Source organism: Eptatretus burgeri, chromosome 11, assembly GCF_056783735.1.
Source record: "Eptatretus burgeri isolate ZD-2024b chromosome 11, Ebu_testis_v1, whole genome shotgun sequence".
Lineage (NCBI taxonomy): Eukaryota > Metazoa > Chordata > Myxini > Myxiniformes > Myxinidae > Eptatretus > Eptatretus burgeri.
This window is the reverse complement of record NC_140971.1, coordinates 27,746,287-27,765,129: the sequence shown is the minus strand read 5'-3', so window position 1 is coordinate 27,765,129 and position 18,843 is coordinate 27,746,287. Positions and strand designations below refer to the sequence as shown.

Below are 18,843 nucleotides of genomic sequence, written 5' to 3'. Positions count from 1 at the left end.
AGATGACCTTGGGCAAATGAGAGGGTGAATAGAACAGAGAGAGGGTGAGCAAGAGCAGAAGAGCAGGCTTTGAGGACACGTGGGCTGATGCCGTCTGGACCGGTTGCAGAATCTGACTCGAGGTTTGAAAGCAAGCTCTCCACCTTGTCAGGAGAAAAGGATACAGAGTCCAGGGACAGTTGGGTGCGACTGGGTAAAGTGGGTGGAGATAGTGATGGGTTTAGGACACAAGATTTAGCTGCAAACACCGAGTTTAGGCATTCAGCTTTATCACGTGTGGTATCAGCAGTGCGGCCATTTGAGGTAAGGGAGGGGATGGAGGGGGAACATACACCAGAAACAGATTTGATTAAACGCCACCAGGATTTTGAGGAGGGAGAGAGGTTTGAGAGTTCAGACTTGAGATGAGAAGATGTTGTTTTCTGGCTCTCCTGAGGGTAGATACACACTTGTTCCGAGCTTTGTGGAAGGAACTGAGATTGCCCTCAGTTGGGTTTGCTTTCCATGAGGCAAAGGCAAGTTGTTTCAGGACAACTGCCTGGCCACAAGCTTCAGTAAACCAAGGGCGGGAGGAAGGGTAAGACAACTGAACACGAGAGGGGATAAATCTGTGCATGAGGGAGAGCAAGTTTCTTTGAAAGAATTCCCAGGATGAGTTGATGTTTGAGAAAGTAGTGATAGGAGACCAGTCTGTAAGTTTGATGGCTGCTCGGAGACCCTGCCAGTCGGCTTGAGTGAAATGCCAGACTCGACGGCGGTGAGGTGGTTCTCTGATAACAGCCAGAGAGATGTCCACTTTGACAAGGACGTGGTCAGAAGAACCAATTGGAGCGAAGGAAGAGCAGCAGATATTGTCAGGGAAATTTGTCAAAATCAGATCCAGAAGAGATGGAGTACCATTGGTTGAGATCCGGGTCGGGAAGTTGACCGATTGAGTCAGTCCCAATGAGTCGCAGAAAGCTTTTGCTGAGGTGCCATGGCAGGTGAGAGAGGTACCCACACCTAGCCAACTGGCGTGATGACAATTGAAGTCACCACATAAGAGGAAGAGAGAGTTTGGATGAGAAGATAGAAGATGGTCCATGTTTTCGGATAGTGAGGTGTAGATGGAGTCATCACTGTTCGGTGGACGGTACAGTACACATATAAACATGAGGTGGGAGTGGAGGGGAAGCCGAAGCCAGAGGTATTCCTGGGGGTGTGGGGGAGTGAGAGCAGTGCATAGAGAGTGAGGAATAGAGTCTTTGATGAAGAGAGCAACACCTCCACCAGGACGAGGCGCAGGTCTGTCATACCGTAAGAGGGAGTAGCCAGGGAGAGATACTTGGGAGTCAGACACGTCTTGGGAGAGGAAAGTTTCTGTTAGGCAGATAATTAAATGTCTGGTTTGTCAGTGGCAACCTGTATGGAAAGATCTGAAAGGTTTGAGCGAAGGCCCCGGATATTTGAGGTCCACACTTTTAATGAAGAGGAAGGGGAGGAGGCTTTGGGTGCAGGAGGGGGAGGGGGAGGGGGAGGGTAGGACAAGGGACGAGGGGGGCAGGTAAGGAGGGTTGCTGAAGGAGTGTGGGGTATTGCAGAACAGCGAGGGGAGGGGGCCGAATGAGGAGGAGAAAAGGCTCTGTGGTGCTGGGGGAGAGGGGGGACAAGAGACAAGGAAGAAGGCAGTTGAGGATTTGAGGAGGTGGAGTGAAGAGATGGAGGTGAGAGGGCAGTGGAGGGAGGCAGGTTGGTGGATGAGAGGGGGGGCAACTTTGAGAAGGCAACAGTTGGGAAATCAGTCAATTGTCTACAACTTAAAGTTAGAGCTTCAAATAAAATTGCTATTGTAAGGACTTACCAGTACATCATATGTGTGTGTATGTGTGTGTTATGTCTGGCTTCCTTCGTGGGACAACAGTGCAGTAATTGGTCTTTATTTTGATAATATAATTAAAATAAAATAAAGATTTTTAAGGTCGTAGAAAAAAAAAATTCCCAAAAGTTTACCAACGTCTTTTACACCACCATATTACCTCTGCCACCAAAGGTGAAGGTGGTTATGTTTTCACCCTTCTCTATCTGTTTGTTTGTTTGATTGTGTGCAGGATATCTCAAACAAATGTGGACGGATCCAGATGAAATTTTGTGGACAGGTTCCAGATGAAATCTAACAGCACAATATGTCAAAAAGTTGTGGACGGATTTGGATGAAGCTTGGTGGGCACGTGGTGTGTGTGACAAAGACGAACTGATTAGATTTTGGTGAAGATCCGGAACCGGATCCGACTGCTCAAATTTTTTGAAGTGATTCTTCACCATTGAGAGATAGGGCCAAAAATGATATATAACACGTTATCTCAAAAAGTTGTGGACGAATTCGGATGAATCTTGGTGGACAGGTTGGGTGTGTCACAAGGACGAATTGATTCGATTTTGGTGAAGATCCGAATCTAGATCTGGATGCGAGAGTTATTTAATTTAAGTGATTCTTCACCATTGAGAGACAGGGTTAAACTAATATATAGCACGATATGTCAAAAAAGTTGTGGACGGATTCAGGCAAAACTTGGTGGACAGGTTGGGTGTGTAACCACGACTAATTGATTCGATTTTTGTGAAGATCCGAATCCGGATCTGGATACAAGAATTATTTAATTTCCAAAGTGATTCTTCACCATTGAGAGATGGGGCCAAAAAAGATGTATAGCATGATAGCTAAAAAATGTTTTGGGCCCGATATGTTCTCGTGGATCAGGCATTACGTGGCAGAGGTATGCGCTCCACCAAGTGCCCTTCTAGTTTAACATGTTACATTAGGTATTCATGCCTGTTGTATGTATCCATTATGATATCCATGAAAAACAGTAAGCTTCCTGTTTGGAATGGTTTTCAATTTTGTTTGACTACCCGACAGGCAGACAGACTAAAAAAAGAAATCTCACTCCTCTTTGCGCACGTGCAATCGGGACAAAATCAGAGCCAAAGTACTGCTAAACTGCAGGTTTGTTTTCCGATTCATGTTCAAACTGGAAGGGCACTCAGAAGAGCGCATACCTCCGCCACGTATGCCTGATCCACGAGAACATATCAGGCTGAATACATTTTTTAAATATCATGCTATACAGTACTATATTGTTTTTGGCCCTATCTCTCAATGATGAAGAATCACTATATAAATTAAATAATTATGGTATCCAGATCCGGATTCGGATCTTCACCAAAATCGAATCAATTCGTCCTTGCGACATACCCAACCTGTCCACCAAATTTCAGCTTAATCCGTCCACAACTTTTTGAGATATTGTGCTATATATCAATTTTAGCCCCATCTCTCAATGGTGAAGAATCACTTTAAAATTCTTGTAGTCAGATCCGCATCTGGATCTTCAGCAAAATTGAATAAATTTATCGTTGTCACACACAGGGTAGATATTATTTCAAGCAATACAAAGGGAAGGCAAAGGGAATGAGTATGGAAGAGCTGGAACGAGACTAAACGCTCACCAACAATAATAGATTTGTATATCTTCTAAGGTAAGGTCTCTGAAAGCAAGAAAAAAAAATGATCTCTGGTCTTTTCACCAAACATTTATGAAAACTTTGAGGAGTATAATTTACCCTTGAATGGAAAAGGAAATTTCCACTGAGCAGCCATGGGAATGAAAGCAACACCAGCAAGGGCAACGCAACAAGGCTTAACCAACTCCACCACCAAGCTGCTCATCATATAAGATTAATTACAATATTCATTGGAGATATTATTACGAATTTGGAAGCCTTTCGCACACAGTCAGCGATCCCCGTAGTTCAGTTATTTCAATAAGTATGTGTTTATAGTTAGAATCCCTCCCTTGTGTCTAATGGGAATTTCGTGTGTGCGCCGAGTTATTTTTTAGTCAGGGTTATTTTTTTACAACAACAACAGTGGTAAGGACCGGGCGTCTCACCCGCCCCGTCCCTCACTCAACCTGGTCGCCATTACGCACGTGGTCTTAGGTGAGGAGGTAGGCGGAGCTACAATCTCCTCAGATCGGGACTCCACCCAGAAGGGTGGGAGTTGCCCCTCCTACCATGGGCCTGTCCAATGAGGGTCGGCCAGCGAATCGCACGATGCAACCGTCCAATCAGGAGGTGAGTGGCCAGGGAAAAACTCCCTCCCATCTCGTGAGAGGAACAAATAACAGTCAGGGCGATGATTCTGTCTGGGTCTGCCTCACCTGGTGTTGTCTGATCTATCTGGAAGCTTTTTCGGCCTTGATCGCCTGTCGCCTCGTCGTCTCTCGCCTCGTCCGCCTTCGTGCTGGCTGGCGTCCGTCGCTCTATCCCTCGTCCCACTGAGCCAGCTCGACCAGACTGCACGAGGCGGACAGGTGCAACTGCAGACTTTTGCCCTCAGCTCGCCTTCCCTCCCGAGCTCAAGGGCCAAATAAAGGCCATGACCACCATTTATTTTGGGTGTGTGCGTGTGTGTCTGTGGGCCCAATCTATAAGTAACAATTGTTTAAGTGCATTGTACATTACTTGCATTCCTTCTTGATAGTCGGTTTAACTCTGCTCTTTTTGTGCTCCCCTGCACCACTATGAATAAACCCCCCAATTGTTCAATGTACCAGCTCGTTGTTGTGCTTTCTATTATTGACCCAGCACATTTCGTGCTTGAGAACCAGTAAGCGGATTGGGCTGTAAGTTGTCATTTGGACTGACGGACTTTGGTAATTCAGCTCGGTTACACCGGACCGAGGTCGCTAGAGTGACCCGGTTCGACAGAGTCAATTGAGGGTGTGACTTCCCCGGTAATTTGACGACGTGGGTATTTAGGTATATTGAAATTTGGCTATTAACCCTACCCCACGCCGTCAGAGAATTGGTGAGCACGGTCCTTAAGTGACCCGTGACCTTAGCAGTTGCCTGAAGGTTACGACCTGCAATTCCGGATGTTCGGTGGGAGACTGCTCTACTGCTCCACCTGGCGGCCGTTCCTCGGCACAGACCCCTAGCCCACAACAATATTACGTTGTGGTACTTTTGCATTTGCAATATGCAAGAAAAAAAAATTGTTCTCAAAAGAAGGTGCTTCCAAAGAATGCCATTTCAAGATGACATCACGTGAATATTTCCAGTTTCAACGACAGGTCATTGGCTCAAGACAGAAAGATCACATATTCTTCTGACTATGGCCAATAAATTCAAATGTATTTTTCCTCATCAAACTCATATAATATACATGGATTTTAGTGACGTGTTGGGAGTTTTAAATTTTCCAAAAATCAGGCACCTATGTTCTGTGAAGGAACAAGGTAAACACACAATGCAGTGGTAGCGCGCTGGTATGGGTTTCGGCCCAAATATGAACTCTCAGATAGGTGTTTTACAGACTGGGCATTGCATCCCAAAGTGTCGTCCCTCCCATGGATGTTAAAAGCTGGATGTTCTGTCGAAAAATTTCCACGGTGTACTTCACGACGAGCATGCGGGTTATCACCAGCACCCTGGAACAAGTTCCAAACATTTTCCCCTACCAGCTCAAGTCGAGGTTCAGGTGTGGCAACCGTTTAAAGATTTGGAGTCATCTACCTCCTGCGGCTAAGCTCATAAAGAGTTGGAATTAATTGAGGACGTTAAAGAAGTAGACGACGATGGTCCAGTTGCCAGGTTGAGTACCTCGTTGTTGCGAGAAGTGTATTGTTTTTTCATGGTTTTGTACTCGCATGGGTCGATAGAAAAAATTTAGCTTGGTTGCCGGAGTGGCAACCTTGGGGAACTCCGATTATTTGCATAAATCCAAGATGGTCGCCTCGGATGGAGGTGGAAAATAACTTTTCAACCAATCAACCTACAATCACATGTGATACATTTTTTCCGTATAATTTTGAGGTGAGGAATCTATTTCTGAGGCCAGTTGTGTGGTTCAGGGTCAAAGGTCAAGTTCAATGTCTTTTTTGGACGATTGAGGGGTTTAACACTTTTTGACCGCTGCATCAACTGCAGATCACTCCTACTCGATAGTTGATGAACGATCCCATTGATTCTCATCTCACCTCTTCTTCTTTTCAGAGAAACGTATGATGGCTGACTCAAGGTGTCTTCTCCCGGTGTGTCACGGAGGTGGAGAAGAAACAAAATTCACTGAGATCGGGATCAAGAAGCTCATCTCGTGCGCCAAATCCCGTGGAGATGGGGACCTGCAGGCTAAGCTACAGAACATTATTGATGTTGGTGGACATGCGGCAAGCATAGCCTGCCACAAAAGTTGCTACTGTACTTGTACATCAAAAGAGAAAATTGAGAGAGTGAGAAAGTCACAGAAAAGAAAGGTTGAAGATGAGGGTGTTAGGACAACTACAAGGTCTCATACTAAGGTCGCTGACAAAGGTATGTTTGAGTACAAATGTGATTGTATGTTCTGTAGCGAGGAATGTTTACCCATTGATGATAGACACCCAGAAAGATGGGACCGCGTTCGTGAGTGTATGACCAAAGAACGTTTTGACACAGAACGTAACCCACTCCCAACTATGAAAGATATGCTCCTTGATGTTGCTGAGCAGCATAATGATGATTTCACTAGAAGGGTCAAGTTGCACCTTGCTTTTGTTTATGATCTACCTTCTGCTGAGTGCAAGTACCACGTCCGCTGCTACAACAGTTTCATGAAAGTCCCCACATATGCTGATTTGCCAACTGGTAGTGCAGATGAAAATGCTCTGAAGGAAGTCATTGAGTACATGAACCGATACAGGTCCAGAATATGGAATAGTGTTGAACTGCATTCACTGTACTCGGATCTAGGTGGCAAGCTCGCTCGACATGACATGTTAAGCAAGTTGACTGACTGCATGAGTAAGGATGTTATCGTTGTTCAGGTAGATGGCTGTGCTACCATTGTTGGTTTCCATGAGTCCGTTGCTAAAAGTCTCAAGATAGTTAAGGTAGACGATACGGATGAGAGGAGCATTGCTTCCGTGGTGAGGCAGATGAAGCACAAGGCATGGTCGGTCAAGTACAACAGTGCCAATTACTACTAATCAGAGTTTACACAGGCCAACACAATCAAGGCGACGAGCCCAAGTTTGTTGAAGTTGGCTTCGGACATAGTCTCCGGTGGTAAAGTAAGCAAGAAATCTCTGAGCCTGAGCCAGTCAATTCAGAGTCACGTTACAGGTACCAGAAATCAGACAACATTAGGACTGGCCGTCAAACTGTTGAACCGGCATGGCAGTTCCGAACTTCTCAAACTCCTTCATGAGCATGGCTTCACGACCTCGTACGATTAGGCCCTGAGATTATGAAAATCAGCCGCTCGTCTACTACGTGACAATGCACAGGTTCTCCACAAGTTCATGGGGTTGTGTAGAACCGTCGGCGTCATCTTTGCATTGTTTGACAACTTCGACCTCCAGGTATTCACACCCAATGGTCGACGCACTACCCATGTCCTCTCACATGAATTCCAGCAACCTCATCCCGCAGGTATGCTGGAGTATGGCTGCGCTAAGCCAGGGATGCAGACCATACTCGCAAAATCTGCTGACCAGCAGGCTCCACCTGAACTTGACATCACGAAGTATGGGTGGGAAATAACAGATGGCACCCCAGTACCAGCAACCTCCGATCAGCCCCCAGGACCCCAAGATCTCATTGATGTAGTGCAGTGCGGCTGTAAGGCGGCGGTGAAGGTGTGCGGCACTGAACGTTGCAGCTGTCACCATGGAAAGATATCATGCACTGTGTACTGTGCTTGTATTTGTAGTGACGCCTGCTTCAACCCGTTCAAGACAGGAGACGAAGACCAAGATGAAGTGGAAGAGGAAGGAGAAGCAGATGTGGAAGATGACGAGGAAACTGAACATCTTGATCTTGCATTCGGCTCTGATGATGAATGGGAGTGATCGCCGTTAATGAATAAACGCTTGACCACCATCGCTCTGAAAATTTTATTATATTATTTCATTTTTGGCAAAAATGACCTTGAACTTGACCTTTGACCCTGAATCACAAAAGTGACCTCAGAAATCGATTCCTCAGGTCAAAATTTTATGGAAAAGAGGTATCACACGTGATCGTAAGTTAATTGGTTGAAAAGTTCTAATCCACCCCCATCAGTGGTGGCCATCTTGGATTTATGCAAATTAGCGGAGTTCCCCAAGGTTGCCGCTTCGGCAACCAAGCCAAATTTTCTCTATAGACCCGTGTGAGTACGAAACCATCAAAAAAACAATACACTTCTCATTACAACAAGGTTGAGTACAGAACATATACGGGTGGCAAACGGACTACGAGCTGTATGTTGGCCTATTGTTTACCTCTGATGTTTGAGAGTTTATTCTTTCTGTACAAGATCAAAACTCATGGAAGAGAGCTGGCAGTAAGTAAAAATGCAACAAACTGACAGTGGTTGCAGTGGGGCCACATTCGGACACAACAAGCAGTGGAATGAATGAACAGAAAAACGGGAGACAGAGGAGGGAACAGAACACAGTAACATACAAGAATGTTGAGGGGGGTGGGTTAATGGGGTTAGAATATATTGCGAGTCAATCATGGAGGATGACATAAAATGGTCGTGCACTACAAGCTTGAAGTTATGGAAGGAAGTGTGGGACTCAACTTCAGGAAGGCAGCTCCAAAAGCAAACATTTTCCTCATTTATTTTACTTTATACCAAGTTAAGGCTCATGGAAGAGCTACAACAGAATGGATTAGGATGCAACAGAACAAAAGGAACAGTGGAAAGAGGGGACATGAATGGGGAAGGACACATCAGCAGTAGGGTTGAGGAACAAAATAGAGGCAGATTGGACAAATAAGGGATGTGGGGGAAAATGAGGGGTGGGGAGCACACTTGGTTTTGCTGCACATTAGAACTTAGGAAAATAGGTCCCAGAAATATCCGTAGTATGCAGTTGTGTTCTACCCTCCAAAAGCCCATTGCCACAGTGCTGCAGTACTTTGACAATACTGTTGTGGTTTCCACCCATTCGGCGTGCGGGCGACCGCTTTTAACTAATCGCGGCCGCACGCGCCCACCGGACGGGCAATTCAGTCGTAGCTTTCCGGATCAACGCCGAAATCCAGCTGCAGTTGTGTTTTTAAAGCACACCACAACCTTGTCAATACTCTACCCGCGCTACAGGGTCCGATCACCGAATGGTCGATTTACCTAATTATTCGCGCGGGCAGACTACCGAGAGATTGTACCTCAACGGGACCTGCTTGGAAACGAGCCGCTTAAGCAGCTCGCTCCATTTGCAATTTGCCGAGCGGTGTATTATTGCGAGGCCCCGTTGGATCCGATTACCTTATCAGCTATTAAAAGCCAATGTAATATTCCGTACGTAATTACAGCAGCTCAATGGAGGAAGAGGACGTAACGAGCAGGTGAACACTCAAAACAAGGACATTTATTTGTCACACGTATGCAGTCAATGAAGCAATGCAGATATACAAGCACGTATGCAATGAATGGAGTAGGGACAAGACACGAGCAAAAAAAAAAGACCTACAGCCGTATCTTTATTATGTACACAATCACTTAACCACAATTCTACTTGGCGGACACGGCGCCACAACTTTCATACAAAGAAAATCCCAGGAAAGGAAAGGGTAAGAACAGGGCCCGTAGGCCTTTAATGTTCGCAGAGCTTTGGAGACCGAAGGAGCTCCGTGAGACTGGGCTGGTTACCTGCCACCCTCGTGGTGACTCGCTGGGCGACCCTCGATGTTCCTTCAACACGGTGCTTGGTGTAATGGCGACTCGGTTGGTCCGGGCCTTGCCGTGCGGCCTGGTTGATTGGGCCTATCCGACGACGCCTCAGAGGAACGAACGGGCCTTTGCTGTTTCAAGAGTTGATGCTCTTTTACGAGCCCACCCATTCCTCAGCGTTTGCTCCGTCGTCCGCGTTTCGCTGGCTGGCGACTTCTCTCCGTCCGTCAACACCGACCCACAGTTCGGCACGGTACTGCAGGCTTGGCTGCGCTCCAATGACCCCGACTCCCCTCCACTGGACTCGAACCTTAGCGCTCTCCACCCCGACTCCAGACGAACTCAGAACCCAACTGCTCGCTTGGCGTTCCAGCGCGCCTTTTTATAGGGTCCGGGGGGTGAGTTTGATCTCCCACCTTCGACCTTTCACCCCCCGCTGGCTCCGCCCCTTTTGGTGTTTTGATCCGATCTCGTCGCCAAACGCAGAGAGAGCGGACGTTGCAGAGATCACCGGCCATGGAAAGCGGATGTAGCAGAAATCACCGGCCGTCGCCCCAACGAGGGAGTCCCCGCGTCTGTCGGGGAGATGCTGTTCGTTGGGTTTCGCCCTGGCTGGCGAAAAGATGGCGGCACAATGGAGATGAAGGTGAGGCGATGTTGTTCGTTTGTGGAGATTTTGTTGAGTAGATGGTGAGGAGATGTCGTGGTTGGCGCTGTGGTAGGGATGGCGTGGTTGTTGAGATGTGGTTGTGGTTGTTGAGATGCGGTTGTTCCAAAATAAAGATAGCAAAAGAATAATACTACCTCAAAGATCACAGCCCGGTTACACGAATAATTCTCTTTAGACATCGGTGGGGAAATCTAATCTGAACACACACTTATCGACATAACTGATCTCTGGGAAACCTGAATGGTGTTCTGTGAATTTCCACAACCGTAACAATACTGTTTCAAACAAGCTCTATATTTTAGAAATACGTCCACAATTAAAATTATAACTAACGGGTTTTCTGCATTTCATGAAGTTCATACACTTCATGGAATATTAATATATTAAAGGGCCCAGTCTGGTGGGCTATGATCTCACCTGGTCAGGGCTTTCCCGTGATAGAAAGCGCAAGTGTCCTACAGCCGGGAAGCGATCCCTACGGGTGGGGTCTGTGGCTGAGCGAAGGAAAATTCCCGCCATGAGCTCCACATTCAGTCTTGCCTTCTCTCGCACCACACTAACCCAAACACTAGGAAAACAAAGAAAAAAAATCTTGAAATTACAAGAAAATGAAGGTCAGGTGACATCCAGAGGTACAGAAGTTGTGCAGCATTTAACTATATTTTTTCCTCACAGGTTGTCAATGTGTAAAGCCAGTTCTATAGTCGTTATATGCTTATCTCCCGCTTCTTCTTCTTCTTCTCTCGTATGAAGCACAAGGTTGTGAATGGCATCGTTGGCTGGGGGTGCGGCTGTGCCGCTGTGCAGTGCCCTCTGGAGTTCGGGTATGAATTTGGAATTTGTTCAGTGCCGGAGATAGGTCGCCAACTCTTCACGAAGGACACCGTACAATCTTTAACATCCATTAACTAATGCTGGCAGGACACCCAGTTTAGGACAAGTCAAATAATTCATGCACATTACGTATGGGACATTCAGAAAGTTTAACCCTCTGAAAAGCAATTAAGATCGTCATCGATTTCAGTGATTTTTAATTCTAATGTTGGGCATCTGCAAAGAGAATACCCACAATAATTTATACGTCATTAGTCGTTGGGATGATTATGTAATTAAAGAAAACATGGTGCGTTACGTATGGGACCGCAAGAAACATGATTTTTTTCAAAGAAATATATTCAAGTTCAAAATTCTCAAAGTATTTTATCATTCACTAGAATTTTCAGTGTGGAGAAAGTTTAAACACTTGCGTAATTCATCACAAATTCTCTTACAGAAAAATTACACAGCACTCAAGAGAGATCAATTAGTGTTAACGAAGGACTCGTTATGTATGGGACAAAATTATCCATCGGCTTTCCATGCGATATATACATTGTTGACGTAAATTGCCTTTAATAACACAATCAACAAGCTTGAGCATATTTTGACACAAAGAACCAACATTTAACTTTTAGAAACTCAGCAATTCTTGTCGTAGGATATGAAACAAAGTGATCATCTGATTATTAGGTATTAAAAATGCAAAATGATTTTAAATTAGAATCATATTAACCATCGTTTGCAAGTACTTCTGAAGAACATGAAATGCACAACTTTATTGCGGACATACACAAACATGTACTATATAAAATGATTAAACCCGGACAGGACACGTAGGACAGATCTATTATAGTGTGTGTACAAGGAATGAAAATAAACAAAATAATTTGCAGAGTAATTAGTTGGTAATTCAATGTATTTTTTAATGCTCATATAAATTTTTGTTTTGATTTGTCTCAGGACCTCAGGACTTTTGTACATTCAATAGAAGTAATTATATGAAGATGTAGACATTTATCAACTTGACTGAAAATATCAAATCTGGCAACGTAGTTGTAATCTGGACTACTTCCACCTTCACAAGGGAAAATAAGAAAGTATTAATTTTGTGTAAAAGGGAAACATATATTTCAGTATGTTTCATAGAAAAACCAGAAAGTTGGAGGTGCCTGAAATAATGATAAACAAAAACTCATATCTTCTTCAAAAGGAGGTTACACCCCTCCTTACAAATGGGATGATCCCAAATTGTTTAGTCTGCCTTAAACTGGGCCATGTGTGGAGGACAGGGCTCATGAGAATACATGAATGCCCAAAATGTCTTCTGGCCAAAGTAGTGGTCACATCTTGCCGATGTTAAAGTAATCTTTCCCACAGACTTTGCAAGCAATATCCCATACATAACATTTTAAAATTACTTGTGAACTAATTATCTACTTTGATTTTAAGCTAGAAATACAGGATGTATGACCAATATATGATGGATTAGAACTTCTGAAAATGGCATGAAAAATTTTTTCCAGAGCTTTTAGTGTAATCTTTTAAAAAACACCATGAAAAATTGTTATGGGTGTGACATCGCTTATCAAGAACAGGCCTAATTTGCATAATTAATGAAGTAAAAATATTTTTCTTGTGTATCAAAAAGATATGGTAGAGTATTCATGTCCATGTAAAAAAAAAAAATGTTGTAAAGTTTGGTTTAATTTACTACATCACGATTTCGAATTGTCCCATACGGAACATCTAATTTGCATATATGTAGATTAGTTCAGTGATTTCACACCATAAACCTATGACCTTGCCATTTTCTTTCAAAGATTAATAAAATGTCACATTTAGACATGAAAATCTCATTCATTAAAATTAGAGCCGTGGCATGAATAAGAAATTCTGCCATCTGAGGGGACCTTCTCTTGGACTTTCCCTTTAACGTCCATCCGAGGTACAACACACACATTGATGAATTAACCTATCCGTGAAACACCAGGATGTTATTTTATAACTGGGCCGAGATTCAAACCCGGGCTAGACGGAAAGCTCAATGGCGAGTGTGCGTTCTTCTAGGCCATCCTTCCAGCCCCAACTCCCACTTGTTCAGGCGATTAAAAAATATTACCCATTTAGGAAATGATGAGCTCCCGTACGAAAAAAAAACAAAACACAAAGTTCATGAAAAGGATTACTTTCTATTTCGTTTTCCCGATGGGGATATTTAATTTAGTTTATTGTTTTGTGTTTTTTTATCTTAGTTTATTGTGTTCATGCCCGTGATCTTGTGAGGGGAATCAGGTGAAGCTTTCATTTCTTTTCTCCATTTTGTCGTGTTATCAGTCTCGTCCTGTAATAAAGCCGGTTGATAAACTGGGAAACTAAATCCTCAGACTCCTCTTCGGTTGCTTCCAGACACACACACACACACACACACACACACACACACACACACACACACACACACACACACACACACACACACACACACCCTATTTTTTTTGAACTTTTACTTCAACAGACATTTGGACAATCTAGCAAATACAAACTCACTAGTCACTTCTCCATGATTATGAGAAATTGTGACGCATTCAACTTTGATGGCACTTACTGTTCACACATCATGAATTTCTTTTCTTGAAAATTTCTTCCATGGTGAGGTAATTTTATGATAAAACAGATATGCGGACCATGCCGACACATCAAAATTCTAATGTAGCCACCCGCAAAACTTACTTCCCCTCCCTGCTCTACCGCTTCCTTTATGATCTTAGACCCTCTGCCCTTTCCGTCCTCTGTCCGAACATTACATCCTGATCCGTTCTGTGTCCGAGCTCCTTCATGAGCCTGGACACCGTATACAAAAAAAAGTCTATTTTTGAACAAAGTAGTGTAGACATGCACCAATAAAGTAGCAGTGGGCTTTGCAAACTTTTTTTTTTAATAAAAGAAGGTGAATAATAACGTTGATATCAAATCTCACCGATAAAAGTGTATCGGAGCGTGTGCTGAGCCAGAGCTTACACCAACCACCACCTGGCCACCACTTGTGAAGGTCACATCCGCCAACGCCACACGTGTTCTTCCGTGGCATAATGGCTCTGTTGTCGTCAACAAACGACTTCCGGATCCCTCTTGCTCATTTATCACAGATCCCCCTTGGCCTCCAAAAAGTCCTGCGGCGGCGCCGCCCCCACGTGGGAGCCAGACAGAGACCAGTCCTCCACCAGTAATGCCAATCCAGCCGTCGGTGGCACGACCACCAAATGCCATGAGAGAAGGAGCAAACTTCACGCGTGAGAATTTCTCACAAAAATTGGAAGCTGCAGCCTGAACAAGGGAGAGGTCAGGGACACAAGGCCAACAAAGAAAGAAAACGTGGTTGCATTTCAAGGAGGAACACCGATGGTTAGACACGGGGGCTAACAGACAAATCGTACCACCTTGTCAGGATGCAGGTTGAGTTTAACCCCATTGTGGAGCCACGCCAATGTGACCAACGGCTCACCAGGCAAGGCTGCCTCTGCCTGACATTCCCATCCTCCCACAAGTCCTTCGGTCATGCCCCAGCAGCGTACGTGTCCACCGCCATCTCCAGAGAGAAGACGTGAACCTGAGGGTGCACGTCCGGAGGCGAGGAATGGAGGTACTCTATCCACATGGTGTCAGGTTACAGATAAACGCTTGTGGCACATGAACTACGTGTTTGACCTTGCTTTGGTATGAAGATTCGGAGAAGAACCCTACCAGCATGATCCCACTGGAGGCAGGTAATGGGATCTTGGTGCCCAAGGGCCACGGTGCAGGCATCCCACGGGTGTTCTGGATCCATGATATGAATTGGGAATGAAGCATCATCTGTGACGAAGAAAGCACGACGGCAGCTAGTATACACCATGAAGTGCAGAAAATGGACACAAAAAGAGAAGCACACCGATCGAGATCATAGTTTTCATCAGGAGAAGGTTGTCCTACTGAATGTTCCGATCGTTCATGTCGGCCACAAAGGCCAAAGGTCATTAAATAAACCAGGATACTATTACTAGGTTGTCATGATGAGTGCGGGGTGGGAGTCCTTGTGGAATTTCGTGAGAGGAACCGCCGCGCTCACCGTTCGCATTCTCTGAGGTGAAGGCGATGAGATTGCGACAAGACCAGGCGCAATGAAGGGACACGGGCGGACAGTAATGACTCCTCTGCCTCCTGTCCAGCTCGCACGTGTACATCACATCCATAATGCTATCGATGTGAGGGAGGAAAAAAATAAAAATAAAAAAAAACCACCAAGAAGCTGTGGTCTTCCACTATAATCGAAGCCGTACGGCCATCTTCAACTTCTCGGCGGTTTAAACAGACACAGCAGGCCGCAAAGTTGTTGTTGTTGTTGTTGTTGTAGTGCTTTTTTTTCCAAACTTGATACTGTGAAGTGAATTTGTATGTAGTAGTATTGGAAACGTCATTGCCGTTATTAAATTACACAATACCACATGAAACCTTGATGTCTTATGGTTCTTGTCATATGTTGCCATGACACTCACACCGCGTCTTTTGTTCCTTCAGGACACAAATAAACTATGGATGCAAAGCAGTCATGAAATAAACGTTATCGAAGTAATTTTACACAAATAAGATTGGGGGTGCTTGCAACAGAAGTGGGTGGCAGCATCGTTTAAATCTTTAAGAGCTTCGTCCAAATATTGCGTATTGAGGCACTGCCATGACTTACACCATCATGGCCGTTATGACGTGATGGGAAATGTACACGGAAAGTGTCGTTGTGGGTCCGGGCTGCTTCTGTCTGTACGGAATCGACAGCGCTTTGGGAGTCACGTCCATGCTCTGTGATAAAGAGTCGAACATTAAACGTGTTCTGTACCTCGAATGCCGATTATCTATCTATAATTCCAGCTTTGTGTGTGTGTGTGTGTGTGTGTGTGTGTGTGTGTGTGTGTGTGTGTGTGTGTGTGTGTGTGTGTGTGTGTGTGTGTGTGTGTGTGTGTGTGTGTGTGTGTGTGCGTGTGTCTGCGACCGCCGTTTCTCGACGATCGCCGGTCCGATCTGATTGAAACTTGCCAGGAATATTGCCGGGGCCCCGCGGATGTGCCTTTTCGAGGTTTGATGTCAATCGGACTAGCGGTTCCCAAGTTACGGCCATTTATCTGTCAACCAATGACAAGACATGGTGCTACGACGTCACGAATGACGTCACAATTAATGTTTATTTTTTTTTTTTTATTTTTTTTTTGCACGATTGACGGTCCGATCTGATTGAAATTTGCCAGGAATATTGCTGGGGACCCGCAGATGTGCCTTTTCAAGGTTTGATATTAACCGGACGAGCGGTTCCCAAGTTACGGCCATTTATCTGTCGACCAATATCTGTGAGAGAGGGGGACGGGAGAGGGGGGATGAGAGTGGGGGCGAGAGAGGAGGAGGGAGAGAGGAAGGGCGAGACTAGGGGAGAGGGGGGCAAGAGAGGGGGAGAGAGAGGAGGAGCGAGAGAGGGGGCGAGAGAGAGGGGGGTGAGAGAGGGGGCGAGAGAGGGCTGCACATACTGGCACTCACCTACGGGCCCGTACTAGTATATATAAAATACAAACACGCATTGAAGAGCGCAGCCCGTGATATTGTCTGCTTCACTGTGCTGCAAATCGATGGACAAAATGGAGCATGAAAAGAGATTTAAGAGTGATGAACAAAGAATAAGACAAAAAGGTTATACAATAGTAACAAGAAAAAGAGCAATCAGAGATTGCAGACCATCGCCAGGACTTGTTTTGTGTGCGTTGTGTGGCGTTTGTGTACTGGTGTGTTACGTAATTAATAAGAGACGTAATTAGAAATGCCACTTAATAAATGCTGGCAGTGATGACTGGTTCAGCCATTTCAGAGAAGATTTTTGAAGGTTTTTCATTTTTAAACAATATTGCTGCCGAATCACGTGACTGATGACATCAAAAAAATTTGTGGACCATTTTATCCCGAGACGACCCTCAAAAATGTTCACACTGATCGGATGTAGCATTCTACATATGCAATTATGACGTCATAACGAAGGCATATATGACGTCATAAAAAGAATCGCATTCATTCCCCATGAGGAGTACTTGCTGTGTGCCAAGTTTCAAATTTTCTTCGCAGTTTCAGCGATACAGACTTCCAAAGTTTTTCGGCTTTTCTAACATGACTGCCACACCAAGAGACCAATGACGTTATAATTATCATTATACATTCTACATGAGGATTCACTCATATGGTGAAAATTTCGTCTCAATGCGATAAGCGGTTGCGGATAAAAACACGAAAGTTCTGTGCAGACAAACAAACAAACAAACAGAAAAACAAATGAAAAATCACTCATGGAGCGACACTTAACAAAATAGCGCAAAGTAGATATCGACAGATGGTTGAATTCAGTGACCTGACATGTAAATGCTTTTCAAATTTCAAGTCAATCAGATGAAAATTGAGGATTTTCAAAAATTTGGCCCAAATTGGCCTTTTGGCCTATTTTGACCTTTTGGCCTATGTTTACCTCAAAATTAATAGGTGGTTGAATTTGGCGACCTGATATGAAAATGCTCTTCAAATTTCCAGTCAATCGGATGAAAATTGAGGATTTTAGAAATACCACCTTCGTTGTTGACGTTGGTCCTATGTTGACCTTTTGGTCCATGTTGATCTCAAAAATAATTAGCTTGTTCAATTCAGCGACCTCATATGAAAATCCTCTTCAAATTTCAAGTCAATCAGATGAAAATTGAGGATTTTAGAAATACCAACTTAGTTGTTGACCTTAGTCCTATGTTGACCTTTTAGTCAATGTTGATCTCAAAAATAATTGGCTTGTTCAAGTCAGCGACCTCATATGAAAATGCTCTTCAAATTTCAAGTCAATCGGATGAAAATTGAGAATTTTAGAAATTCGGCCGATGTTGACCTTTTGGTCTATGTTGACCTTTCCGCCTAAGGTAACCCCAAAAATAATAGGTGGTTGAATTCAGTGACCTGATATGTAAATCCTTTTCCAATTTCAAGTCAATCGGATGAAAATTGAGAATTTTAGAAACAAATTAATAATTATTAAATTAATAAAATTAATAAAATTATAATTTGGCCAATGTTGGGTTGCCCTTATGGCCTATGTTGACCATTTTACCGAGGTTAACCTCAAAAGCAATAGGTGTTTGAATTAATTGGCCTGATATGTAAGTCTTGTTCAAATTTCAAGTCAATCGGATGAGATTTGAGGATTTTAGAAAATTTGGCTCAAATTGGCCTATTGGCCGATGTAGACCTTTTAGATCGACCAAATTTTACGAAACTTCAATGCGGGACCGTCGCAGGATCAGTGACATTAATCTCTGAAAATTTTAGAACGGTCGGTTGAGCGATTTGGGCTGGAGGCGAGCAGACAAACAAACATATCGAGCTGTGCCGAGCCAAAAATGGAAGCCGTCAACATGCATCTATCGATAATTTCAGCAATCTCTGTGTGTCTGTCTGTCTGTCTATCTGTCTGTCTGCGACCGCTGTTTCTCGACGATCGCCGGTCCGATCTGATTGAAACTTGCCAGGAATATTGCCGGGGACCCTCAGATGTGCCTTTTCGAGGTTTGATATCGATCGGATTAGCGGTTCCCGAGTTACGGCCATTTATCTGTCGACCAATGACAGG

At 44.3% G+C, this 18,843-nt stretch overlaps 2 protein-coding genes across 5 annotated transcripts in view; one reads left to right on the top strand and one right to left on the bottom strand.

Annotated features, from left to right (window-relative positions):
- Positions 1-8,236, top strand: part of LOC147016738 (uncharacterized) — a 29,824-nt gene extending 21,588 nt beyond the window's left edge. For both annotated transcript variants that reach the window (XM_085845681.1, XM_085845680.1), the window contains exon 2: positions 6,037-8,236. In XM_085845681.1, coding sequence (XP_085701807.1) covers positions 6,037-7,007 — 971 coding nt within the window. In that variant the 3' untranslated portion in view covers positions 7,008-8,236. The remainder of the gene's footprint in view (positions 1-6,036) is intronic.
- MED16 (mediator complex subunit 16) overlaps positions 1-15,561 on the bottom strand; it is a 37,568-nt gene extending 22,007 nt beyond the window's left edge. For 2 of the 3 annotated variants that reach the window (XM_085845673.1, XM_085845675.1), the window contains exons 1-5: positions 15,277-15,561; positions 14,913-15,023; positions 14,606-14,778; positions 14,149-14,495; positions 10,773-10,923 (exon numbers count right to left, since the gene is read on the bottom strand). In XM_085845673.1, coding sequence (XP_085701799.1) covers positions 10,773-10,923; positions 14,149-14,495; positions 14,606-14,778; positions 14,913-15,023; positions 15,277-15,400 — 906 coding nt within the window. In that variant the 5' untranslated portion in view covers positions 15,401-15,561. The remainder of the gene's footprint in view (positions 1-10,772; positions 10,924-14,148; positions 14,496-14,605; positions 14,779-14,912; positions 15,024-15,276) is intronic. The other variant, XM_085845674.1, reaches the window with a different exon arrangement.
- Positions 15,562-18,843: the final 3,282 nt, after the last annotated feature.